At 56.7% G+C, this 25,005-nt stretch overlaps 2 protein-coding genes across 2 annotated transcripts in view; both read left to right on the top strand.

The window, feature by feature from the left end:
* FAM73B (family with sequence similarity 73 member B) overlaps positions 1-19,509 on the top strand; it is a 22,161-nt gene extending 2,652 nt beyond the window's left edge. Inside the window, exons 2-16 of the mRNA XM_006768483.2 lie at positions 1,978-2,213; positions 2,973-3,183; positions 4,155-4,267; positions 5,214-5,331; positions 5,676-5,812; positions 10,653-10,770; positions 11,902-12,002; positions 12,548-12,663; positions 13,503-13,575; positions 13,759-13,845; positions 14,885-14,983; positions 15,239-15,373; positions 16,065-16,118; positions 17,087-17,203; positions 17,515-19,509. Of these exons, the coding sequence (XP_006768546.1) occupies positions 1,978-2,213; positions 2,973-3,183; positions 4,155-4,267; positions 5,214-5,331; positions 5,676-5,812; positions 10,653-10,770; positions 11,902-12,002; positions 12,548-12,663; positions 13,503-13,575; positions 13,759-13,845; positions 14,885-14,983; positions 15,239-15,373; positions 16,065-16,118; positions 17,087-17,203; positions 17,515-17,718 (1,919 nt within the window). The 3' untranslated portion in view covers positions 17,719-19,509. The remainder of the gene's footprint in view (positions 1-1,977; positions 2,214-2,972; positions 3,184-4,154; positions 4,268-5,213; positions 5,332-5,675; positions 5,813-10,652; positions 10,771-11,901; positions 12,003-12,547; positions 12,664-13,502; positions 13,576-13,758; positions 13,846-14,884; positions 14,984-15,238; positions 15,374-16,064; positions 16,119-17,086; positions 17,204-17,514) is intronic.
* Positions 19,510-24,736: 5,227 nt separating this feature from the next.
* DOLPP1 (dolichyldiphosphatase 1) overlaps positions 24,737-25,005 on the top strand; it is a 20,557-nt gene continuing 20,288 nt past the window's right edge. The window contains exon 1 of the mRNA XM_006768482.2: positions 24,737-24,970. Within this exon, the coding sequence (XP_006768545.1) occupies positions 24,895-24,970 (76 nt within the window). The 5' untranslated portion in view covers positions 24,737-24,894. The remainder of the gene's footprint in view (positions 24,971-25,005) is intronic.

Raw genomic sequence — 25,005 nt, 5'->3', positions numbered from 1 at the left:
ATATATATAATAATTGGAATTATATATATATCCTGCAGTTTTATGAATGACCTTTTAGGTCAGTGATTCTCAACCTGTGGATCGTGACCCCTTTGGCGGTCGAACGACCCTTGTGAAAGGGTCACCTAAGACCATCCTGCATATCAGATATTTACATTACAATTCATAACAGTAGCAACATGACAGTTATGAAGTAGCAACGAAAATAATTTTATGGTTGGGTCACAACATGAGGAACTGTATTTAAAGGGCTAGGAGGTTGAGAACCACTGGTCCAGGGCGAGGGGGGGCGGAAGTGTGGGCATCAGGCGAGGGTGCTGTAAGCGCTGTGGGGAGGTTGGGGTGAGCAGGTGACTGCCCAGGTGGGGACATGGCCATGGGCTTGTCGTCATGGAAGCTTCTCCGTGGTGTGGCCGGGGGCCGGAGGGAGCACGGCCGGCTGGCTCTGGATCCATCCTGGGCGGGAGGCAGGCCCAGGGGCTGCTCCGGACTTCCCCGCAGACACATGCCAGGCCTTTCAGCCCGGACTCCCTCCCGGGGGTGGGGCCAGGCTCAGCCTTATTACTGCGCGTGGGCTTCTTTCCCGGGCCCAGCAGCCCTTGGGGTGCGGCGGGGAGAGGTGGCAGTTGTAGCCTTGGGATCCCCCAGAGCTGAGGTCACATGCCTGGTTGGCCATTGACGCGGGGACTTCAGCCAGGCCGCTCACTTCTCGGAGCCTCGGTTTCCCCGTTGTGCACTGGGCTCGGGAGAGTTCTGTGAGGGAGGAGACCCCAAGCCCTCCGTGGAGAGCCTGTCCGAGCCCGGCCTGTCGTCCGTGCTTGGGAATAGCCGCTGACGGGGGTGAGAGAGGCGGCTGATGATAGAGCCCCGGCCCTGACCACCGGCAGCCACGTCGCTGGATTTGCAGCCTCCGGGCAGGAGGGCTCCTACTCTGGGCACGACGGCTTCCTCAACCCCAGTTCGTGTCTCGGCAGCCCCCTCACACGCAGCCCGGCCCCAGAGCTAGGCTGACCGCGCTGTCCTCCCTTCCCACTCGCTGGGGAGAAGATGTTTCTCGTGCTGGACCAGTGACTTTGGCCCCCATCCCAAGGAGACAGGGTCTGTGCTGGCCTGCACGTTCCTTCTGCTTGAGCTCCCAGGAGACCTTGAAGGCATCCTGGCCTGGGGGTGTGTGTGAGGAACACCCTGCAAGGTCTCGGGGACTGGGCTCTCTGTGGCTAAGCCACTGATTCGCTGCTTTGGAATGGGTGGTGGGGTACCCTGGGAGGGTCCCCGAAGACCCCAGGGGAAAGCTGCCCTTGTAGTCTGTTGTCTTCTGGGGCCTGCACTTCCTGCTCCATGTCCAGTTCAGCACAGCCTGATGTCCGAGAGACCCTGGTTCAAGTTCTGCCGCTGCCTCACACCAGCTGTGTGTAACGTGGGCCTCCTGGCAGCCTCCGGGGGCCTCAGTTTCCTCGTTGGAAGTTGGCATGGTTAGGGGCACAGGTAGAGAGCATCTATTTACAGGATTGTCATCATTCAGTGAAATAATACACATGAAAAACTCAGCACAAAATATGCACAGATGTGTAAAGGCTATCATTACTGGAGGAAATAGCCTGCTGTTTTCACACTATAGTCCACAGGAAGTAAAACATTCTTGGCTTTGTGGGAGGCGAACACGTTGTCATGATTCTCAGTCAGGGGCCTGACCCTTTAGAAGCCTGGGGTTTTTGTTCAGCAAAAAAGGCCATGACGCTTGAGAGTGACCTCTCCATCTCCCGTCCCTGGGTCTGCTCTTGGGCAGAGACACTGCCTTCTACTCCCAGGGCACATGGTGGGCAGAGGGTCTGTGGGGCCCTTGGCTGCCTTCCTGCCCGGGCCTGCCATTCCCGATGGAGGCTTTGCTCCTGCCTCACCCCCCAGGGCAGCCTTGTGTGCATTTCTCTGCGCTCCTGTGCACATGTCCCGCGTCTGACTTGGTGGTCTGTCTCTCAGCTCCGCGGAAGGACCCTCTGGTATGCACATTCCCATCTTTCCGGGTGGTGGATGGCTCCTGGGACCCAGCCAGCAACCAGTTGAAGTTCTCCTTGGAAACACTCCACCCAAGGGCTCTGGCCTGGCGTGTTGGTCCTGCCATGGCTTTCCGGAGGACTGAGGGCGTGTCCATGATCCAGGCCCTGGCCATGACGGTGGCCGAGATCCCTGTGTTCCTGTACACGACGTTTGGACAGGTAAAGAGTGGGTGGCCGTGGTCCTGCCCTCTCACCACTCTGGTCCCTGAAACACTGAGCGTCAGAAAGCCGGGCCCTCAGTATTGCTGTTCAGGCGCCCAGTGTCTCCTGTTTGAGCAGAGCAGGAAGAACGGGGTTAGGAGTCTAGGGCCCCTGGCCTGGCCTTTGCCTGCCCACCTCACATGTCTGTGCTGACCAGTCCTCTTGACACTCTCTGAAGCTCTGCCCCGTGGGATGCAGCGCCACTGGAGGGGCTCCCAGTCCAGCCGGCAGAGCGAGGGTGGAGTAGAGATGCAGATGGGGCAGTGGGTGGAGTGAATGTCATCATCTTCGAGAAGTCATTGAGGAATGGAGCTGGCAGACCTGGGTTCCATTTCTGTCTCGGTCACCTTGAGCATGGGTCTGAACAACCAGGGTGAGCCTCAGGTTCCTCACCTGGAGGAGGACAGGCATTCAGACCGGAAACGCGGGTAAAGTCCTAGTGCAGTGCCTGACGCAGCTGTTAGTCACGACCTGCTGGATCCCAGGTTGACCTTAGCATCATCTGGCATCATCATTTTGCCATCCCAGCCCTCTCTTTACACCTCTGTGGTCCACATTTCAGAGTGGCTGCCAGGTCCCCTCTCTTGAGGTGGCTGTCTCCCCATTGTACCTGGTCCACAAATATCCCAGGGGCCTGGTACGGTCCCTGTTCCTTTGTGCTCCCCGGAGCAGCTCTCCAGGGGAGATGTAGCCGGCTGTCTCCCTCTTGTCCTGCAGTCTGCATTCTCGCAGCTGCGGCTGACACCAGGCCTGCGGAAGGTCCTGTTTGCCACAGCCCTGGGGACCGTGGCCTTGGCCCTGGCCGCCCACCAGCTGAAGAGGCGAAGGCGGAGGAAGAAGCAGGTCGGCCCTGAGATGGGAGGCGAGCATCTGGGCACGGTGCCCCTCCCCATTCTCATGGCCAAGAAGACCCCATCGGTGAAGAAAGGTAGGTGTGAGGTGGGGGGAAGGGCCTGACCTGAGTCAGGTACCAGCTGGGCCCCTGTGAACTGTGGGATCCCGGGCTAGTGACTTCCTGTCTACAAGCTCCTCTCGCCTGGGAGGCGGGTTGACAGCAGAACCTCCTTTCCCGAGTCACGTGAGGATGTGGTGGGTGGCGGGGCCTGACCTGTGTCCCGGAGGTAGCGGTGGTTCTCGTTATCTGGGGACTCTGGGAAAACCTGGGTCCTTGTGTGAAAGTGAATTTTCACTGTGAATTACCACTGCAGAAGGAAAGTTTTTTTTTTTTTAAATATGTTTTATTGATTTTTTACAGAGAGGAAGGGAGAGAGATAGAGAGTCAGAAACATCGATGAGAGAGAAACATTGATCAGCTGCCTCCTGCACATCCCCCACTGGGGATGTGCCCGCAACCCAGGTACATGCCCCTGACCGGAATCGAACCCGGGACCCCTCAGTCCGCAGGCTGACACTCTATCCACTGAGCCAAACCGGTTTCGGCCAGAAGGAAAGTTTTATCTTTGCAGTGGGAAAAAGGAGTTTCTAGATTTGTGTAGAACAGGCCTGAGAAATGCTGAGTCTCTGGGTTTCTGTTTTGCATCGGCCCCTGGGAAACTGGGAGCCGCTTAGGCACCAACCTCTGTCCTTGGTGTATCTTCAAAAGTTGTTACCTTGAATCCTTTTTGGAAGGAGAATTGCAAACCAGCCACTCGCCCAGCACTGGGCCAGGAAGGAGGCGGGGAGGTAGCGGGGCCTCAGGCGCTGCTGGTGACGGGGATACAGTAGCGAGTGGCATGGGCCCAGGATGCTTCTGCAAGTGCAAGCCCAGTGCTCTGCCGTCACCCTGACTTAGAAGGTCAGGATAGACTCCAGATGAGAGGGGAGGTGGTCTGGGGTGGGGAACGACCTGTCCGAAGGCTGATTGGAGCCTGCGTGACCCCTTCTTTCCTGTTCCCACAGGCTACTCCAGCCGGAGGGTACAGAGCCCCAGTAGCAAGAGCAACGACACCCTGAGTGGCATCTCCTCCATTGAGCCCAGCAAGCGCTCGGGCTCCTCCCACAGCTTGGCCTCGGTGAGGACAGGGGAGGACGGGAGGGTGCCAGGGTGCCTGCCACAGCCTCAGGCCGCAGCTACTGAGTCAGGTTCAATCTCTTCCCTCGGGGGGCTGTGGACTGGTAGGGAGATGGGAGTAGAGATTTCATTTAGTCTTTCATTCATTCATTCATTCATTTATTCATTCATGCATGCATGCAGGCTATTAGAGATGGTTGTTAATCACTCACTGAGTGCCAGGCATCAGTGGGGAAAACATGGATAGGTGCAGAAGACAAGCTGATGGCCTCTTGGGGAAGATACTTATCTATGAAAGTTCATTCATTCATTCATCAGACATTGAGTGAACATCTGCTTTGTGCCAGGAACTCTTCTTGGTGCTGATGGTACAGAAATAAATACGCCAAAGAGAGATTATTTTCACTTGGGGAATGACTTTGGCTCATTCACTCATCTAGTTATTAATTCATTCAGTCAGGACTGAGCCCAGTGCAGAACTGGGTCTGCCCTGGGGACCAAGGGGTGAGCAAGAGATAGCTCTTGTCCTGGAGGAACCCAAAGCCCGTCACGGGAGGTGGCTGCTTGTATGGGAGAGGGGCGTGGGAGTCAGTGGGCCCTGGCTGGCCCGTATGTGCTGGGTGCTCCCGCAGTCTTCCTTGTCTGACTGGTAGCGGAGCCCCAGAGCAGGGAGAGGGCCCAGGGCGGGTTTTGTAGGAGGCTGCTGAGTCCCGGGTTGGGTGTGGGCCTCGATATTTCCTCCCACCCCGGCAGTTTCAGTGCTTGGAGTTGGTGGACCAGGTTGTGCTGAGGGCTTGGCCTCTGCAATCAGGGGCTGGCTCCAGGGGTGGCACCTGGAGAGAGTGTGTGTGGCACATGGTCAGGCACTGGGGGCGGCCGGGGTCCTGTAGAGGGTCTGGAAAGGCCTCACCCCTCGCCCTTGGGTCTTTGCGCTGCGTGGCGCCCAGATGGTGGCGGTGAACGCGTCCAGCCCCACAGCTGCGTGCTCGGGACCATGGGAGGCCAGAGGGATGGAGGAGTCTGTGACTGCCAGCGACGGCAATGCGGAGAGCCTCTACATGCAAGGTACAGGCCAGGGGGTGGCCTCGAGCTCCCCCTCCCCCGGGTGGGGCAGGACAGTGGGGAACGGCCCAGGCCAGGCCCTGCTTTGCAACCCACTTTCCCCTCCCTGCCCCCAAACCCTCACTCCTGGTTTCCCGCCACTTCTGGGCAGGGGACAGTGTCCAGGAACAGATCTGATCTGAATGAAGGCCTATCAACTGACCATCTTTCAAAACGTGATCAGGACCCGGCCCACACGGCCCTGCTCGTTCTTGTCCTTCGGGGCCCTCTTGAGTGACACCGTGCAGGGCCCGCCTGCTCTCCCTCTGCCGGGGCCTGACTCTCCCTTCTCTCGGGCCCGTGCTCAGGCATGGAGTTATTCGAGGAGGCTCTGCAAAAATGGGAGCAGGCGCTGAGCGTGGGGCAGCGGGGAGACAGCGGCAGCACCCCCACACCAGCGGACGGCCTCCGGAACCCTGAGGCTGCTTCCGAAGTCCTTTCTGAGGTAGGTGGTCCCCACCCCCTGACCATGGAGAGGTGGGTGGGCAGCCAGACTTTGGGAGGCAGCCTAGCAGCCCCGCCTCCCGCCAACCAGACACTCATCCCCTTGGATGGAGTGTTCCCCTTGATCAGGCTGTCAGTCCAACCAATCATGTGCCGAGCACATGCTTGGCACTTGGTAACTGTGCAGTGAGCCACGTGGTGCTCACACCCTGGTCCCGGCCACGCGTTCCTGCAGGGCTGGTGGGGAAGAACCTCTGTGCATAGTTGAGTGGGTCACATGGCCTTTGTCTTTGTGCTTTTGGGGGCATTGTCTAGGTTTTCTACCGTGAACCTTCATTTCAAGATCAGGAAAGAGAAATACAGTGAAGAAGCTAAAATAAAACATTTTTGTGAAAAGCACACTGAATATATGTCCTAGGATGGATGTTCACTGAAGCATTATTTTGTCATAGTTGAAAAACTGGAAACTCTCTGATTCAGTAGGGTCTGCGATACTATGCAGCTGTTAAAAGGCCGAGGGATGGCTGACCGGTGTGGCTCAGTGGTTGAGCATTGACCTATGAATCTGGAGGTCATGGTTCGATTCCCGGTCAGGGCACATGCCCGGGTTTTGGGCTCGATCCCAGGTAGGGGACGTGCAGGAGACAGCTGATCAGTGATTGTGTGTCATCATTGATGTGTCTATCTCGATCTCCTTTTCCCTTCCTCTCTAAAATCAATAAAAATATATTTTAAAAAACCAAAACCTAAAAAAAGGCCAAGGAAAGTTATGTGGGCTGACAGACTGCTATCTCCACGATATATCAAGTGAAAAAAGCAAGCTGTAGAATGTGTGTAGAATGACCCAGGTGTGCGTTTTTAAAAGCTACATCCGTGCATCTGTGCGCCTCCTGGTAGCTGCTGATACATGTGTGCAGTTTTCCTTTCCTGTGACAGGTACACAACACGGGAAATTGCTAGCAGTGATCTATGAGGGAGGGTCTGCAGGGAAAGGTGGAGAGGCTTTTATTGTACTTCCCTGCACTTTTCAGTACCCTCCTTTACTGTTGGACTTCTCTCATGCTGAGCACATGCCTATGGGCAGGGTTTGTATACACAGTGAGGTTGTGGGCCATTTCTGTTTTATTCTTTTATTTTTTAAAATACATTTTTATTGATTTCAGAGAGAAAGGGAGAGAGAGAAAGAGATAGAAACATCAATGATGAGAGAATCATTGATCGGCTGCCTCCTGCACACGCCCTACTGGGGATCGAGCCCGCAACCTGGGCATGTGCTTTTGACCAGAATCGAACCTGGGACCTTTCATTCCACAGGCTGACACTCTATCCACTGAGCAAACTGGTTAGGGCTGTTTTATTCTTTACACTTTTCTGTATTAAAAACAAGGTCTTTATGAGCTCCTGTGCTCTGCTGGAGCGAGGTCACACGGGGAGGGGCGTCTCTTGGGGGAGCAGTCTGACCTATCTGTCGAGTCAGTAGGGTGTTAGCCAGGACATAGGAACGACCTCAGTTGTTGAAACAGGAGGCGGTGAATGCAGGGGATTGGCTGCACAGGTGAGGGAGGAGCTGACTTGTCCCAGTGCTAGAGGGGCGTGCCCAGAGCTCAGGTGCCAAGGCCGTGTCCTGGAAGCTAGCACTGGGGCTGCCCCCACTTGGGTAGGGTGGGCTGCGTGGTGGGAGGCAGGAGGAGGAGGGAAGCGTTCCCTTGCCTTCCTCCCCACCCCCTCCTTTCCTCCACTTGTACCTCTGTTGGCCGGGAGTCTGGCAATCAGAGTTTGTAGCAACAGGATGGGGACGGGACATGTCTGGCACAGCCTGTAACAGCTTGGTGTCTGGGCCCTCCACCCCCGCTGGGGGCATTCTCTCAGGCCTGTCACACAGGCGTGACCACCTGGTTGTGGGCACAAAGGTTGGGAAATGCCTGTGGCGTAAGCAAGCCTTCAGTGCCCTAGGATGCAGCTGCTTCGGATCACCTCTGCGTGTGGGCAGACCAAGGGGTGTGTTAGGGCAGGGCGGCGGAGGGAGGAGCTTACTGTCCAAAATTGTACTTATTGCTAATGTTATATCATAACATTATAGAACTTTCATTGTTCTTCTAATTGTGAAAACAATTAAATATTCCTTACAAAATAGTGAAAACTACAGAAATAGAAAAGAGTGAGAAAATAAGAGCTTGGTCTCTGATCTTGGACAAAGGCCCGTGCCCTCGGTGGGACACCAGTGCCACCCATGTGATCCTGGCCCATAGTAGGTGCTCAATAAATGATCTTTGTCATCGCTGTTACTGATGCCCAGAACCCTTCATTCAGACAGAACCACTTGGTGTCCTGGGTATTTTTCTATGTTAAACATTTTTTAATAAGTTTCTTGAAACATAATTCTTATACCATAAAATTCACCAATTTAAATGGTAGGCTTCAATGGCATTTAGTATATTCACAGAGTTGTATGACTATATCACACAATCACAATTTTAGAACATTTTCATCACCCCAAAAAGAAATCCCATATTCTTAGCGGTCACACCTCCCCTTCTATGCCTCTGGCTCCGCCCCCATCCCTAGGCAACCACTAATCTGCTTTCTGTCTCAGTAGATTTGCCTATTCTGGATGTTTCTTCAAATGGAATTAATCATATGTGGCCTTTGGTGACTTGCTCCTTTCACCTAACAGTGTTTTCAAGGTTCATCCTTGTAGCATGGATCACTGCTGTGTTTCTGTTCACGGCTGAGTATTCTGTGTGTGGATACTCCACGTTCTCTTTATCTGTTCACCATTTGGTTGACATTTGTGTTGTTTCCACTTCGTGGCCGTTATGAACGAGACTGCTGTGGATATTGGTATAGCCTTTGCGTAGACCTGTCCCCTCAGTGCTCGTGGCGGAGTGCTCAGGTGGAAGGCTGGGTCCTGCGGTCACTCTGTGTAACATTTGGAGGAGCTGCCAGGCTGCCAGCCGTGTGCGAGGCTCTGGCTCCCACACCCTCCACCGAGCTGTTAGCGCCTGACCTTTCCGTCCCGGCCGCCTTCGTGGGTGTGCAGTGGTGTCTCGTTCCTTTGGCTTGCATTCCCCTGATAGTTAATGATGTTGGGCATCTCTTCTTGTGCTTATTGGCTGTTTGTGCATCTTATGTGAAGAAATCTCTATTCGGATCCTTTGATTTACTTTCACATCGGTTACTTGTCTTTTTATTCACAAGTTGTAAGAGTTCTTTAGATAATCTAAATACCAGCCTGTTATCAGAGATGTGATTTGCAAATATCTTCTCCCATTTGTTGGGTTGTCTTTTCACTTATTTATTTAATTGATTTTAGAGGGAGGAAGGGAGAGAGAGAGAGAGAGAGGGAGAGAGAGATCGATGGGAGAGAATCAACATTGATTGGCTGCCTCCTGCGTGCCCCCACACTGGGGATCGAACCCACAACCCAGCATGTGCCCTGAGTGGGAATCAAACCAGCAACCTCCTGGTGCATGGGTCAGTGCTCAACCAATGAGCCACATCAGCTGGGCCAAAAGTTTTTAATTTTGATGAAATTCAATATCTTTATTTTTTCTTTTGTCATTGGTGCTTTTGGTGTCAGGGCTAAGGAACCGTTTCCTAACCAAGATCACTTCACAGAGACAGAGCTGGCAGAGCTCAGCCAAAGCTACAAGTGTCTGTAGGCCACAGGGAGCAGGGCCTTGCCCTATGGGAACAGTGGGCCTGGGGTCCCATGACCTGGGGTCGAATCCCAGCTCTTCCAGGCTCGAGGTGGTGGGCGGGGCCACTTAACCTCCTTGAGTTTTCTCTGTGAAATGGGGTCATAATAATAGCTGCCTTGAGGGACACCAGGAGGATGAATTGTGAGGGGCCAGGTCCAGGGCAGGTGCTCAGTGAAAGGCAGCCATTTCCACCATGACTGTCCCCTCTGAGCTCTTCCGGCTCTTTCTCCCCAGTGGCCTCAGGCCCGGGTCGGCCCCTGTCTCCTCCCCGGGGTTTGGTTACGTGCAAATGCAGGATCTGGCAGCCTCTGTGGAAACAGATTTGGGTCTGCCCGTGCCTGGCCCCTCGGACAAGATGAGCCTGGGGTTAAAGGAGCAGTGCCCCCGGCTCCCCTGTGCCCTGGCCTGGAGGCTGAGGGCGGCGAGGCGGTCACTGAGGCCGCAGGCTGCTGCGTGTTGGGTACAGTGGCTTCCCAATCACACAGCTCTTTCTGGGCTCTGGCTGCTCTTAGTCCAGCGATAACAACAAGCACAATAGGATTGTGACCGCTAACGCTGACTGGTTGTCACGGCGGGTCAGTGCTGTGCGGACCTTACCTCCTCGGTCACGCTTTCCCTGGGACCCTGGGCGGCAGGCGCTCTTATCTCGGTTTACAGACAGGGAAACCGAGGAGACTGAGGCTCAGAATGAGACTTTTTTTGCTCCAGATCACAGTTTGGAACTGGTGGGGCCGGTGTCGCAACCCAAGTCACTTACCTTGTTTAAAAGTTGCTAGAGGCCACGTTCAAAAGTAAAAGGGAAACGGATGAATGAACTTTAAAAATATATTTTACATGAGCTAGTATGTCCCAGATTTACCATTTCACCGTGTGATGGACAGTCACCAAGGGCATTTATTTATTTGCTTGGTACTCTGTCTTTGAAACGCAGTGTATTTATACTGGGGACTGGCCATGTCGGGGGCTCTCCGGCCACATGTGGCTCGTGGCTCTGGATTGGGCAGCTCAGATCTGCGCTCTCCCTGTGGGTCCCAGAGCCCGCCCCTCTCCCCAGAGGCGGGCCACCCGTTGTTGGTGAGGGAAGGGGCTGTTGGCATGGGAGCGTGGAGGCCTGGTCGACAGTCGCTGTTTTAACCGCAGCCAGAGTCACAGCGAAGGGAGTTTGCGGAGAAGCTGGAGTCCCTGCTGCACCGGGCCTACCACCTGCAGGAGGAGTTTGGGTCCACCTTCCCCTCCGACAGCCTGCTCCTGGACCTGGGTGAGCTGGGCCCTCTCAGGCTGCGGTGGGTGGGGTGGGGAGGCTGTGAGAGAACTGGGGTGCAATCCCCTCAGTGCATCAGGCAAACCAGAATCCCCAGGGCCCTCAGACTTCCTCCAACCTATTGCACAGATAGGTAAACTGAGGCTGCTGGGGGGGCAGAGGCGTTCCTCGATCCATGGCAGGAGCAGAGCTGGGATGAGGCCCTGAGAGCCCCTGGCCCCATCCCCTGGCTATTCTAGGCCTTTGGTTTGCGCCTTTTCCTGGGACACTGGGTGGATGGAGGGGACTGCTCACCAGATTAGCCCAGAGCAGACCAGAGGTCCAAGAGCACAAGTCTTGCTGTTACCCTGCCCCCCTGGGGTGGAGGCCGTGACATCACTGAGGGAGCGGAGTTATGCAGCCAACAGTTCATGTCCAAGTGGCTGCTGGTGCCAGAGCCGTGCAGTGAACCTGAGGACCCCGGGCTCTCCTGTGTGCTGTCAGCCCTGGGCGCGGGGGGGGGGGGGAGGGGGGTGACAGTGGACTCCTGAGTGTCCAGCTCCCTCCCCGCTCTGTCAGGGGTGACACAGGCCCACACCTCTCCCTGAGCGGCTTTGCCTGTCGTGGGGTCCTGTGTCCTCGGCCTCCCATGTGGCAGAGGAGGCGGGGGGGCTTTTAGGGTTATGGGCCCCGAGAATTTGTTTCACAAGCCTTTCCTGGTGCTTTTGGAGGTCCAGACCCTCTCGGCCTTTAGGCAGGTGAGGATGGCAACACTGAGTAGGTGGCCCGTGGACTCCCTCAAGCCCTCTGCTATCTGTCAGTGGCTAAGTTTCAGCCTCTCGGAGGGGGAAGCGACTTCCGCTGAAGAGCTCGGGGCCACCAGGTCTCAGTGTGTGGCTGTGGGCAGGTTCCTTCAGCAGCCTCATTCCACACCTAACTGTGCCCACCTCCACGGATGTCTTAGGGCGGAAGGAGGCATTCATTTGAGGCACTGAGCCTCGGGTCCTCACGTGCAAGTGCTCAGTAAATAGGACTTTGTGCTCATCAGTCTCATCCGCCCAGAGTCAGGTGTTCCAGGCTCTGAAGTTGCGTGTCCCGCTCTGTGCTCCCGGGAGTCTCAGCTCAGCCCTTCCTTCCTGCTCTCCCCAGAGCGGACCCTCATGCTGCCCCTGTCCGAGGGCTCGCTGCTTCTGCGGGCGGACGATGAGGACAGCCTGATCTCGGACGATTCCTTCTTCTCCGCTACTGAGGTGAGCGGGGAGGTGGGTGGACACAGAGGATGGGTAGAGGGAGGCCTGTGCAACCCCGGGTGAGCACGATCATGGGAAAGTACAGCCATTTCCTCCTCCGGGAGCAGAACTTGGCAGTCACCACGGCTGCTCCCCGGGGACTCGTGCAGTGGCTGGGGATGGGGAGGCCTGAGAAGCCAGGGGTTCCAAGTCTTAGGGGTGAGGGCAGGGTCTCTGCCCACTGGCTCCAGCTGACCTCTCCCTTCTCTGTGCCGCATGCCCATTGCTTGGCATTAGTCTGCTGCCATGGCCGTGTGTCAGGCCAGCTGTCCTGGCCTGGGTGGAGGACATGGGCTCAGGCCCAGTGTATGGTCCCTTGGGGAAGAACCCCTGGAGATGGGGGCACTGAGGGCCAGAGCTGGGCTTGAACCGGGCTTCTGCCTCCTTCTGACATCTCCTCTGAGAGGTCGCCCCTCGGGTGTCCCCCGGGCATGGGCCCTCACCCTCTGGGCCGCTGTTGACACAGGCTGTGATGTGACGGTCCTCTTCCTCTGAACCCTCCCCAGCTCTTTGAGTCCCTGCAGGTCGAAGATTACCCGATCCCACTCTCCAGGCCCGCTGCCGCCTACGAGGAGGCGCTACAGCTGGTGAAGGAGGGGAAGGTGCTCTGCCGGACCCTCAGGTGAGCATGGGGGGCGGGAGGCCAGGAGCGGGGGCGGTGGGCAGGTCTGCTGGACCCTCAGGTGAGCATGGGGGGCAGGGGGCGGTGGGCAGGTCTGCCGGACCCTCAGGTGAGCATGGGGGGCGGGCGGCCAGGAGCGGGGGTGGTGGGCAGGCCCTGTCCCCCTTGGAGGAGGCCCGAGAAGCCAGCGGTCTTTGGTGAGGATTCGGCTGGGCCAGGCTCACTGAGGGCCACGATGGGCTGGCAACGGCTCCGGCCCCACCAAGGAGGGCCTAGGATGGTCCCAAGTACCGTGCTTGACCGAAGTTCTTGGAGGGGTCCAGCCACAGAAACACAGGGGGCCTGATCCTCAGCCCTGTGTCCCCCTTTGTGGGACTGTAGGTATCTTACCCATTTTACATGAGTTTTTCTCAGAACTTGGCTTTTGGTCGTGACTCCACATTTAAGTTATGTTTCAAGTTCACTGACAGAAATGGTTGAAAGCTGGAGTTGGAGTCCTGGTGATTGGGATAAAGGGTAGGTGGACCCAGGTGGGCAGCAGCCCCCTGCCTGGCATCCTGCCACCTGGGAGCAATTGGCCATTTCTGTCCTTTGCTAATTAGGGCCTAAAGGAGGCCGGTCAGCCCGACCCCTAGTGACCAGACCTGCCAGGGTTACTGAGGCTGACATCCTCAGAGAGCATCCAGTCAGCCTCTTCCTTTGGTTTGGGGAGACTGAGGCCTAGAGGGGGGCAGACACCTGCCCAAGGTCACGCTGTCCAGCCAAGACAGGGCCACCTAGAGCTCCACTCAGGACCACACCAAGGCCCAGGTTGCCTGACTGTTTGTGCTTCCCCTCAGGACAGAGCTGCTGGGCTGCTACAGTGACCATGACTTTCTGGCCAAGCTGCATTGTGTGCGGCAGGCGTTCGAGGTGGGTTGTGTTGCAGGCACCTGCGGAGGTGCCGTCGGGACAGGGCAGTCAGGCAGGCCTCCTGCTGGGCCTGCTCCCACACGGGCCCTCTGTGTGCCTGGGTCACCTGCTTAGCACAGCTACTGCCCTCCTCATGGCTGTGGGGGACCGCCAGCTGGGCAGCTCACCCCGCCCCTTCCTCAGGACCTCCTGGAGGACCAGAATCACCAGCTCTTCTTCGGGGAGGTTGGCCGGCAGATGGTGACAGGCCTGATGACCAAGGCTGAGAAGGTACTGGGCGGGGGGCTTCCTTTCAGGTTTTCTTCCCCACTCACCCTGTTTTTTCCTGTTTTTTAAATTTATGTATTTATTTTAACTATGACACTTATTTTTAATTGATTTCAGAGAGGGAGAGAGAGATGGAAACATCAGTGATGAGAGAGAACCATTGATCAGCTGCCCCCTGCATCGCTCCACATTCTGCTTGTAGGTTGCCTTGTTCTCTCATTACTCAGTGAGCTCCAGCCCCACCCAGTTCACATCTTAGCGAACATTGGGCCAGTGCCTCCTCTGCACATGGCTCCGTATAAATGGCATCAGCCTGTTCATGCTGTTCTGTGTTAGCTCCATCCTGCCTGGCTCTTGGGCATGTCATTGATCTCACGAAACCTCAGTATTCTTAACTGTGAAGTGGGAGTAATACCATAGAACCATAGGAGTTAGATGAGTTGGTCTATATTAGATCAGTACCTGGCACATACCAGCTTTCCGTGTCCGTGTGCACATCCACACCTGCAGGCTGTGCCGCAGCTAAACTCGTGGGCCCGGCGAGTGAGGCATCTGTCCCGAGTGCTGGCAGCTGTGGTGCCGGCGGCAGTGGTCTCACACACCATTGACTGCTGAGGCCCGGGCACGGGGCTGACTGTGTCATGTGCGTGGCTCATCAACTCCCCCCAGAAAAGGCCCATGAGTTGGTGCTGTAGCTTCTGCCATTTCACCAGTGAGGCTCAAGGTCAGAGAGATTTGGATCTTGGGCTGCCTGACTCAACCCCATGACCTCACCCATCCTTCCAAAGTGAGCTCCTGCTGCGGCCGGCGGCATCTCCTGGGCGGCAATGGGTGCCCAGGAACGCACCGGTCAGACGTTGCTGGCGCTGGTGGTGGGTCCGTCCTGCAAACGCCCTGTTCTCTCAGAGGCACATTGAGGTGGGCGGGGGCCTTCTTGCCTCCTTTCTCGGCCCTGGCCCTGCCTTGGCAGGTCCCCATCCATGGGCCAGCCCGTCCTGGGTCTGCTCCCGCCGGACGACCCGAACAGACTGCTTCTCCCCAGAGCCCCAAAGGCTTCCTGGAGAGCTACGAGGAGATGCTGACCTACGCTCTGCGGCCGGAGACCTGGGCTACCACCCGGCTGGAGCTGGAGGGCCGGGGGGTGAGTTTACTTGTGCTAGTACCTGAGGCCCCGAGCAGGGCGGGTACCTGTGCCGAGCTCCGCCTTCATTCCGAGGGTCTGAGCTGGCTCCATCCGTGCTACGAGCCCCCAGCGTCTGCTCTGTCCTAGGCCAGGCCGTGAGGGGGGTGGCCCCAGCTGCACCCCATTGTAGAGCAGGGAGGGGTCTGCTCACCCATGAGGCCCACACCTGCCCGTGCCCCGTCTGGACCTCCCTCACGCAGCCTGCCTCCGCAGGTGGTGTGCATGAGCTTCTATGACATCGTGCTGGACTTCATCCTCATGGACGCCTTCGAGGACCTGGAGAACCCCCCGTCCTCTGTGCTCGCCGTCCTGAGGAACCGCTGGCTGTCCGACAGCTTCAAGGAGACGGTGGGTGGCCGCCCGCACTCCCAGCACACACTCGTGTGACCCTTCACGATGGCCTGGCCCCGATTCCCTCCATCCCTGGCTTTGGGCACCAAGCCTGGGCTCCCCACCCATCAGACAGCCGTCACCCCCCTGGGCAGGCTCCCCTCCCCTCTGCCCTGGAGAAGCTTCCCAGGGACCCACTGCTGTCCTGGCAACACTGCAAAACGAGCGTCCTGCGCCTTTTCCTCCGCGCTGTGCTTTCGCTTAAGTGCTCGTTCTGTGCTGGCGCTCATGCTTCCGATTCTAGTGCATCCTGTTCAGTCGAGTTAAATGGGGAACGGAGAGGAGCCACTGCAGGAGAGCACCGAGCTTCGGGCCCCACAGGGCCACTCAGGAAGCCGTGACGGTGGCCGGGGGTGGAGAGGGCTGGGTGGTCCCACACCACTGAGTAAGATGGGGTGCTGGCTTATGGCCATGCTGCAGATCAGGAAACTGAGGCCCAGAGATGTTCAGTGGCTAGCCCAGGGCCCCACAGGGCTAAGCGTTAGGGGCACGATCAGACTTAGGTGTATCTGATTCCTAACTGAGGGGAGGAAACAGCAGAGCTCAGGCACCAGGCCCTGTCTTCCTGCATGGGGGTCTGGGCTGGGGGATGCGCAAGGGCTGCCCCCTGGCCTGTTACTCGGCTCCCATTGTCCTGTCTCTGGTTTAGGCCCTGGCCACTGCCTGCTGGTCAGTCCTCAAAGCCAAGAGGAGGCTGCTGATGGTGAGTGACCTGCGGGGGCTCTGGGTGTGGCGCTCAGCTGACCCTCCAATGGGGTGTGCTGGCCCCTGGTGGTGGCAGGACAGGGTAGGGTAGTGATGGCGAACCTTTTGAGCTCGGGTGTCAGCATTTTGAAAAACCCTAACTTAACTCTGGTGCCGTGTCACATATAGAAATTTTTTGGTATTTGCAACCATAGTAAAACAAAGTATTTGTGATATTTATTTTATATATTTAAGTGCCATTTAACAAAGAAAAATCATCCAAAAAAGTGAGTTCACGTGTCACCTCTGACATGCGTGTTGTAGGTTCGCCGTCGCTGGGGTAGGGTCTGAGAAGAATGGGGCTGGTGCAGGGAGGCCTTGCCGAGGCCCCAGGCCTGGCTGCACCTTTAGGCCTCTGTTATAGCACTGGCCACCTGTCCTACTGGCACCTCTCCCTTGACCAGGAGCACCTTCATCTCACCCTGCAGGGCCCGGCAGAATGGGCATCGGGAAATGCTGAAGGCATCAGAAGAGGGGAGGGGGCACCCTTGAGGGAGGCAGGGCACAGGCAAGGCATGGCAGCTGGCTCAGAGGAGGCGCCTGGGTGGGGGCAGGATGCCCCAAGGGCAGGCAGAGCGGCCACTCCGCCATTGGGCTGCTGTTATCTGCACTCCCAGGCGGCGGCTGGCTGCACTATCGGGGCTGCAATCCATTGTTCCTCTTCACCAGCCAGGCTCTGCTGCCCAGCTGATACCAGCTGATACCAGCACAGACTCTGGGCACTTCTTGTGCTGACCGCAGGCCCCTCCTTATGCAGCCCTCACAGCAGCCCCGAGGTCACCCCCATTCTGCACATGTGAAAACAGGGCCTTCCTTAGTCACTTGCCCAGGTCACCCAGCAAGGGTGTGAATGAGCCAGGCCTCCCTCTAAGACCCAGATCTCAAGATGCCGCCAGGGTCCCAGGCTCAACCTTGCTCCCCCCACAGGTGCCTGACGGCTTCATCTCTCATTTCTACTCCGTATCGGAGCATGTTAGCCCCGTCTTGGCCTTTGGCTTCCTTGGACCCAAGCCCCAGCTCGCCGAAGTCTGTGCTTTCTTCAAGGTGAGCAGAGTGCTGAGGCCACTGCTCCTGCCTGGGCCTGCCTGTCCTGGCCCCTGGGATGGGAGCCCTGGAGGGTTCCAGGAGTGCAGAGCGGGCTGGGCCTCTCCGCAAGAAAGCCAGTGGGCACCCGGAGGGCACGCTGCCCTTCCACTAGCCTGGCCCAGCAGGTCTGAGGAAGCCCTGGGACCAGAACCCGAGGACACGAGACTCGGTCGGGGTCCCAGAGGTCAAGGGGAGGGCTTTGGGGGGTCTGGAGCCATCAGGGTGGGCAGGGGCCTGGGCCCAGGTCTCACGACAGCCCTGTACCCCAGCACCAGATCGTGCAGTACCTGAGGGACATGTTTGACCTGGACAACGTGCGCTACACCTCGGTGCCGGCGCTGGCGGATGACATCTTGCAGCTGTCCCGGCGCCGCAGCGAGATCCTGCTCGGCTACCTGGGGGCACCGGTGGCCAGCAGCGTTGGCCTGAACGGCGTGCTGCCCCGAGAGAACGGTCCCCCGGAGGAGCTGTAGCTGTGGCGGGCGCAGGTTGGGGAGGGGTGGCTGCTGGGCCTCGTCCACGTGGGTGATGGCAGAGACAAGGTGCCTCCTCCCTCCTTTGGGTTGACAAGCAAGGGCCGGGCATCTGTGCCATCAGCAGCTCAGAGCCCAGGCCGTGGTAGCCAAGGGCGGTTGCCCCTGACCTTGCCCCACCCCCAATCATCTGGGAATCCCCAAGGCCTGGGGGTAAACTCCCATGGAGAGGGAGGGAGCCCCTCGGGGCCGTCTGACTGCCCTCAGCGGTCCCTGGGGGGGAGCAGGGGCTGGACCAGTGACCAGTGGGGCCTGAGGGAGAAGAAGGTAGTGAGAGAGAGAGAGAGAGAGAGAGAGAAAGGTGTTGTGAAGAGAATTGGGGCAGGCAGAGCTGGGGTGCCCTGGGTGTGGGACCCCAAAAGCGCCCACCACCCTAGGCTGCTGACGAGGGCCTGGGCGGGTGGGGGTGAAAGGTGGGGTGGCAGGGCTCTGGGTGAAGGTCATCCATGTCCTGAGCTGGAAGGGACCTGGGCTGAGAGGTCTCAGAATCCAGGCCCACGGCTGGCCAGTCCCGACGACCCCCACCACCACCCGAGAGAGCTTGCAGCTCAGAGAGTGAGGATGGGGCCTCCGAGGGGCTGTGAGCACCATGGTGGCAGCCGGCATGGGCCGGCAGGAGGGGGGACGCAGGAGGGACCCTCCTTGTGCTCACATCGGGGTAGGGACTGGGCACCGCACAGGACATTGTCCCCTGACATCGCCCTCCCTGCCAGAGCCTGTCATCTCCCGCTTCTGCCACCAGCAGAGACAGGCGGGGCTGGTCCTGCTGGTCCAGCAGTTGCCATGCTGCTGTGAGCCCGGAGCTCCCCGGGTGGTGCTAGGTGCTGAGCTGGAGGCTCGGACCGGGAGTCCTCTCAGGCCTATCACCTCAGCTGCATCGCTGGTGGCCCCAGGAGTGAGGGGCCCAGGGACCACACTGGGGTCAGGAGGTGGACGGCTGGTCCAGCCCCCCAGCCCTCACTAGGACAAGAAACGGCCCAGCACTTGGATGCACACATGCTCTGGAGCCCGCGCAGGGCCGCCTCCCGCTGGTCCTGCCGATCGATGGAGGCAGTCGCACTTGTCCCACGCCATCCGTCCCCGCAGGGTCTCTGTCAGCCCTGCAGACCCACTTCTCTTAGGTGTCTCACGGAGCTGTTGTATTTATTGCCTTAACACTTTCTTTTGAGGTTCTGCCCTCTCCAGGCTGGGAGGCCTGTGAGAGAAATACGCTTCTCCCAGTTCTCCATCCCCTGGATTTGGGGACTGGCTCCTCAGGCCGGGTCCCTCTCCCTGAATGGCAAAGGGGCCCCGGGGGGGGGTGGGTGGTCTTGCCCATTTGGGTGGGGAGAGAGGGGAGATGGGCAAGGGAGGTATGAGCCTACTTTCTTCCTGGAATCCCGCCCCTCTGCATCCTCCTCCCCACCTTCCCGTGCTTCCCGGCCTGGAGGAGCGCTGTGCACTAACCCGGTTCTGGCTCCAAACCCACCCGCAGCCTCCTGGGAGGGAAGGACCCGGTGGCCTCCTCCATCCCAACATTCCGGTCATTTACACTTACCCTGCGCTGTGAATGTAATCTCGGGCCTGGCCCCGCCTACTGATTTACTCCCGAATCACACACAAGTGGCATTTTCATTTTGTCTTTGTTTACACACCCATGCGCTGCCCCGGCACCTGATCTGTTGCAGCTTCTAACTTCTGTGTGGTAGAGCTCTGTGCACTGACTTCGAGTCAAATAAATGATCTAAAGGATTTCCCTCCAAGTTGCCATGCTGCTGGGTACATATGTGTGGCCAGCTACTTCTCGGACCACAGCTGGGGACCCCCTCTTTGGGGTGCAGTTAGTGGAGGTTTCAGGAGGGCAAGGGTCAAGGACAGCCTGGTACGGGCTGTGAGACCACTTCAGCCTAGTAGGGGCTGTGAGTCCACTTAGCCTGGCAGGGTCCGCATGGCCCTAGGCAGGGAGGCCCCTGAGCGGGGGAGTGGCCAGGGAAATGCTCGGGGGCACAGGTGTGGGCGGCCTGGGTGTGGCTCAGCTCGGGCAGCATCTAGGTGAGGCTTCTGTCCGAGCCTCTGTCCACATCTGCACGACGCAGGTGTTGGACGAGGCCAGCAGTGTGGGGTCAGGCTCAGTCACTACGCCTGCGCTGGTGCGCGCCGGGTGAGGGGCTGGGACAGGTGGGAGCAGAGCAGACCTGAGCCTGCGAGATATTCTGGTGTTTTCATGGGCAGTTGGGCATTGCAAGGTTTATGTGAAGGGTATTTTAGAAACAAAATAGCTTCACTTTGAAAAGTTTCAGATGTACCAAAGAGTTAAGAAGAAATGCATATAAAGACTACCCATAAAACCAACCCAAGTCAGAAATTAACATCTTGCCATTTCTTTAAAAAAAGTTTAAAAAATATATTTTATTGATTTTTTTACAGAGAGGAAGGGAGAGGGATAGAGTTAGAAACATCGATCAGCTGCCTCCTGCACACCCCCTACTGAGGATGTGCCCGTAACCAAGGTACATGCCCTTGACCAGAATCGAACCTGGGACCCTTCAGTCCACAGGCTGACACTCTATCCACTGAGCCAAATTGGTCAGGGCTAAAAAATTTTTAGGGTAAGTTCCAGACATGTACTTCATCCCTAAACACCTGAACAAGCAGGTCTTAAAAATAAGGCAGTTCCCTGGCATGACCAAGATACCATAATCACACCTGGAAAGTGTATCACTGATTCTCTAGTATCTGCTGGGATTCTGAAAAGTTTTTTTTCCGGCAAAGAAAAATGCCTGACTCCCCTTTGCGGATTTTAGAGACGCGAGCCTATCTGGTCACCTCCGAGGCCAGCAAGTTGTTTTGTTGGGTTGAAACAGCTTTATTGAGGTATGACGTGTGCCATAGAATTCATTTGCTTTAATGATTTTTAGTAAATGTACAGAGTGCAGCCGTTACCACAGTATATTTTTAGAACCTTTCCATCGCCACAAAAAGACCCCGTGTCCTTTGGCAGTAAAGCCCCAGCCCCCAGGCCGCCACCAGTCTACTTTTTTTCTCTTGATTGGCCTTTTCTGGACATTTCTGATGGAGTCCTACAGTCGGTGGTCATCTGTGCTCGGTTTCTAATGATGTTTCCGAGATTTGTCCATTTGATGGCAGGTACCAGTAAGTTATTTCTGTTGCTGACTAGTTTCCAACAGTAAGTTTTCTGTTTTTTGAATACCACTGTGGACTCAAGGGTTTTTATTTGATAGGTACAGTTAAAGCATTTTTCTGATGCTCAATTGGCGAGAGAGAGCCCCTTTGAGCTGGTTCCTGGGTCCTTTTGATGCACGCACACCCCTCCTCGTCCCGATCAGTCTTCGAGCACTTCATTTCTACATGACATGATGTCCCCAAAAGCCAGAACCCAAGAGACCAGAGCTGGGAGAGCTCTGCGGGAACCCTGGCCCACTCCTGTGGCGGACAGTGGATTGCCTGGGAATCCAAATACAGAAGTTCCTGAGTGAATAAATGAACTCTCTCTTAGAGGGCAGCAGCTGACACGTTTTGGGGAAATAGGCCCAGAGACTGAAAGAGTTTGCACATAAACCAGTGTTAGACTTTGGGCCTCTAGTTTCAGGGCTGCCCTCTCTGAACTCCCTGCCAGGAGAGAGGCCAGAGTGAAAGGCCAGCCAAACCTGGGATAAGTGGGCATTCTGGAAAAGCCTTAGTTCTCTGGGCTTGTACGAGGGTACCCAGGGCAGTGGGAGGAGACAGCAGTTTGGCTCATGGGATGTAGGATGGTTCAGAACCTGGGACTGCCCATCCTACCTCTGGCATGTTCGAGCCAGGTGACCTGGCTCAAACACATAAATCTCACGAACACAATGCTAGTGAGAGAAACCACACACAGAGAGTACATACGGGTGGGGCAAAAGTAGTCTGTCTGGCAAATCCGATGTAATTAAGGCCTAATATGCTAAGTGTCCAACTGTTCGACCACTCACTATGATGCGCACTAACCACCAGGGGGCAGACACTCTGACCAGTAGATTAGCTTCCTGCTGGGGTCCAGCCGACTGGGACTGGGCAAGACGGGCCAGACACTCCCTGGAGCCCTCCTGTGGTCCCTCCCCGGCCCGATTGTGTACTGGTGGAGTCCCTCAGCCTGGCTTGCCCTCTTGCAATCCAGTACCCCTTGGGGGATGTTGGAGAGCTGATTTCGGCCTGATCCCTGCAGGCCAGGCCAAGGGACTCCACCAGTGCATGAATTCGTTTACCGGGCCTCTAGTAATCTCTATAAAAGCCTAAGCAACCGGCCAACCGTCTGATAGCTATGATGCACACTGACCACCAGGGGGCAGATGCTCAATGCAGGATCGGAAACCACAGGCATGGAAACATGGAACAGACTGATGAATCTCAGAGAGAAGGGGGGAGGGTGGGAAGAGATTAACCAAAGATCTTACATGCATACTAGAGGCCTGGTGCATGGATTCATGCACCAGTGGGGTTCCTTGGCCTGGCCTGTGGGGATTGGGCCAAAACCGGCAGTCCGACATCCCTCGAGGGGTCCCGGATTGCGAGAGGGCTCAGGCCAGGCGAGGGACCCCATGGATTCGTGCCCTGGGCCTCTAGTACAATAAATAATAATACAAGTGTATACCTACTTTTGCCCAACCCTGTACTGTAGGATGCTGTTTATAGAAAGTACAAACTCAGACCAACCTAATGTATAGTGTTAGATGTAGGGATGGTGGTCACCCTGGGGTGAATAGCTGGGTGTCAGGGGCTTCTGGGGCCCTGGTTCTTGATCTAGGGGCTGCTTATACAGGTGTGTTTTGTTTGTGAAATTTCATCACATTCCATTTCAGGAATTTCCTGTATGAATGTTATATTTTAATTTTTTAAAAAAACCACAACCATCTCTCTCTCCTTTCCTCTCAATTATTTTTGGGAGGCAGCTGAAAATTTTTGTTGGTCTTGTTTTGGCAAGGCCTCCTAAAAAAAAACAAACAAGAAAAAAACCACAACCAGCCCAGCCGGTGTGGCTCAGTGGATGTCAACTTATGAACCAGGAGGTCGCAGTTCGATTCCTGATCAGGGCACATGCCCAGGTTGTGGGCTCAATCCCCCGTGTGGGGTGTGCAGGAGGCAGCCCATTAATGATTCTCTCTCATTATTGATGTTTCTCTCTCTCTCTTTCCCCCTCTCCCTTCCTCTCTGAAATCAATAAAAATATTTTTTTAAAAAGCACAACCAAACCAAACAACACTCCCATCCTTCCCTCCTCCCATCTGTCCTCACCACTAATAGTGGCCCTCAAAATTTTGGGGGCCCAGCCCCTCTGAACCCCCCTTCTCCCCAGCACCTCCCCTCTCACGCTCTCTTGCCCATTTCATCCAGCCTCACTCCTGCCTCAGGGTGCTTGCTTATGCTGGTCCCTCTGCCAGGAAGACCCCACACTGGGTAACTCTCTTTCCACAGTTCTTGGAATGCTCCCCCTGAGGCAAGAGGCTATGAAATCAGACCTGGATTTCAGGGGCTCTGCCTCTCCAGGCCTATTTGCTCATCAGTGAAATGGCCACTGGCCAAGGAGGGGCAATGCAGCCAGACCCGGGAGGGCTGCCCTGTCTCAGGGGACTATTCTGGGAAACTCACACCTCCTGCTTCTCAGAAGCTAATAATGGCAGTGGCGGAGGTAGCTGAGGGTAGGTGACAGGGAAACGGGGCCAGCTGACCCAGACAAGCCCAGGCTGGGCCTGGTGGGGAGCTGAGCACAGTTGAGGGGGGCCAGGGGAGCCTGAGTCAGCATCGTCCCCCAGCCCTCTCAGCTGAGCCACAGTCCTGGCTTCAGCTGTCCTGCAGTCTTGCAGAGCTAGCCATGCCTGGTTTATTTTCACTTCTCACAAGCATTTGTGTCATTTATCAGGCTGTTGTTCTAGGTCTGGCCTGGGCCATCTTCATGACACCCTGGGCTTCTGCAGGCATGGCTGAAAGCCCTTGTATTAGAACCCTAGGCACATAAGAATGCAGACCGTAACCCAGACCCTAGTGGGACCCAGGAATCTGCATTTTCCATAAACCGATCCTGGTGCCGATGAAGTCAGAACCATTGTTTACTGGGAGAGACAGACAGGGAACCGATTCCAGTCCGGTGTGGTCAGTGCCGAGGCAGGAGAGGGGCTCAGGGGAGGCCGCTCACTAGGCCACAGAAACCCCCAAGTGAGAACTGACAGTTGAGCGAGACTTGGCAAAGCGAAGGGGGCGAGAGGGGCGATGCCTTCCAGGCGGCGCAACGGCATGTGCGAAGGCCAGGAGACAAGGGTGGGTCAGGTAGCCCGAGAGTGGGGGTAGGAGAGGGAAGGGTGGGTGGAAGCTGTGGCTGTTTATGCAGGGCCTTGTGGCTACTGAGAGGAATGCTCTGGGGAAACTGAGGTGTAGATGGAAATCGGCTTCTGGTTTAAATGCTCTCAAGATTCCGGCATCAATGTGACTGAATCAGTAAGTCTCTGTTAACTGAATGAAAGAAGGAAGGAGCCTTTCTTAACTTCAATCAAGCTTCCACTCCTAGTATCACTCAAGAAAAGAGTTAAGTGCCCTCTGGGTCTTGGGTTTCAGTTTACTCATAACTAAAAGGCGGTGGACGCAGACCCTATGGTGACATGGAGACCCCCGCCCCGCCGCTTCCAGCACGTGCTCTGACCGTAGCCCAAGCCCCTTCGGTTCCGGGCGGCTCGGATTACCTGGGGAGCCTTCACTGGGCGCAGGTCCTGGCCAAACCAAAGCTCCCACCAAAGTTCAACACGCCTCCCAAACTAAGGCCTGATTGGTCCGTCCTGCCCACACTGGGGAGCCGGCTTCACCTTCTGATTGGCTATTCTGCTCTCTGTTCTGTGCTGGAACCCGCCTCTTTCCTGATTGGCCAGGAACCTACCTGCGCTCGCCCCGGATTGGCCGCTGGCTTGGTCGGCTCACAAGCTCCTAGGGGCCCCGCTCTCTGATTCGCCGCTGGGACCAGCCCTACGGCCTGCACGCTGAATGGCTGCGCCGCTACCTGTATCGGCTTCCGATTGGATGCGAGGCGCCTCCCTGGCGTGATAGGTTAGGACCGCCGCCCCCCTGGCACCCCATTGGCTGCTCGGCGAAGCCCGGTCTCCGGGTAAGATGGCAGCGGACGGACAGTGCTCGCTCCCTGCTTCATGGCGGCCGGTCACCCTCACCCACGTCGAATATCCTGCAGGTAAAAGGCGGCCCCGGCTCTAAGGACGCCTTCCC

The sequence above is a fragment of the Myotis davidii genome, unplaced genomic scaffold (assembly GCF_000327345.1).
Source record: "Myotis davidii unplaced genomic scaffold, ASM32734v1 scaffold142, whole genome shotgun sequence".
NCBI classification, from domain to species: Eukaryota; Metazoa; Chordata; class Mammalia; order Chiroptera; family Vespertilionidae; genus Myotis; species Myotis davidii.
The sequence above is the reverse complement of the archived record's forward strand: the minus strand, read 5'-3'. Positions and strand labels throughout refer to the sequence as shown.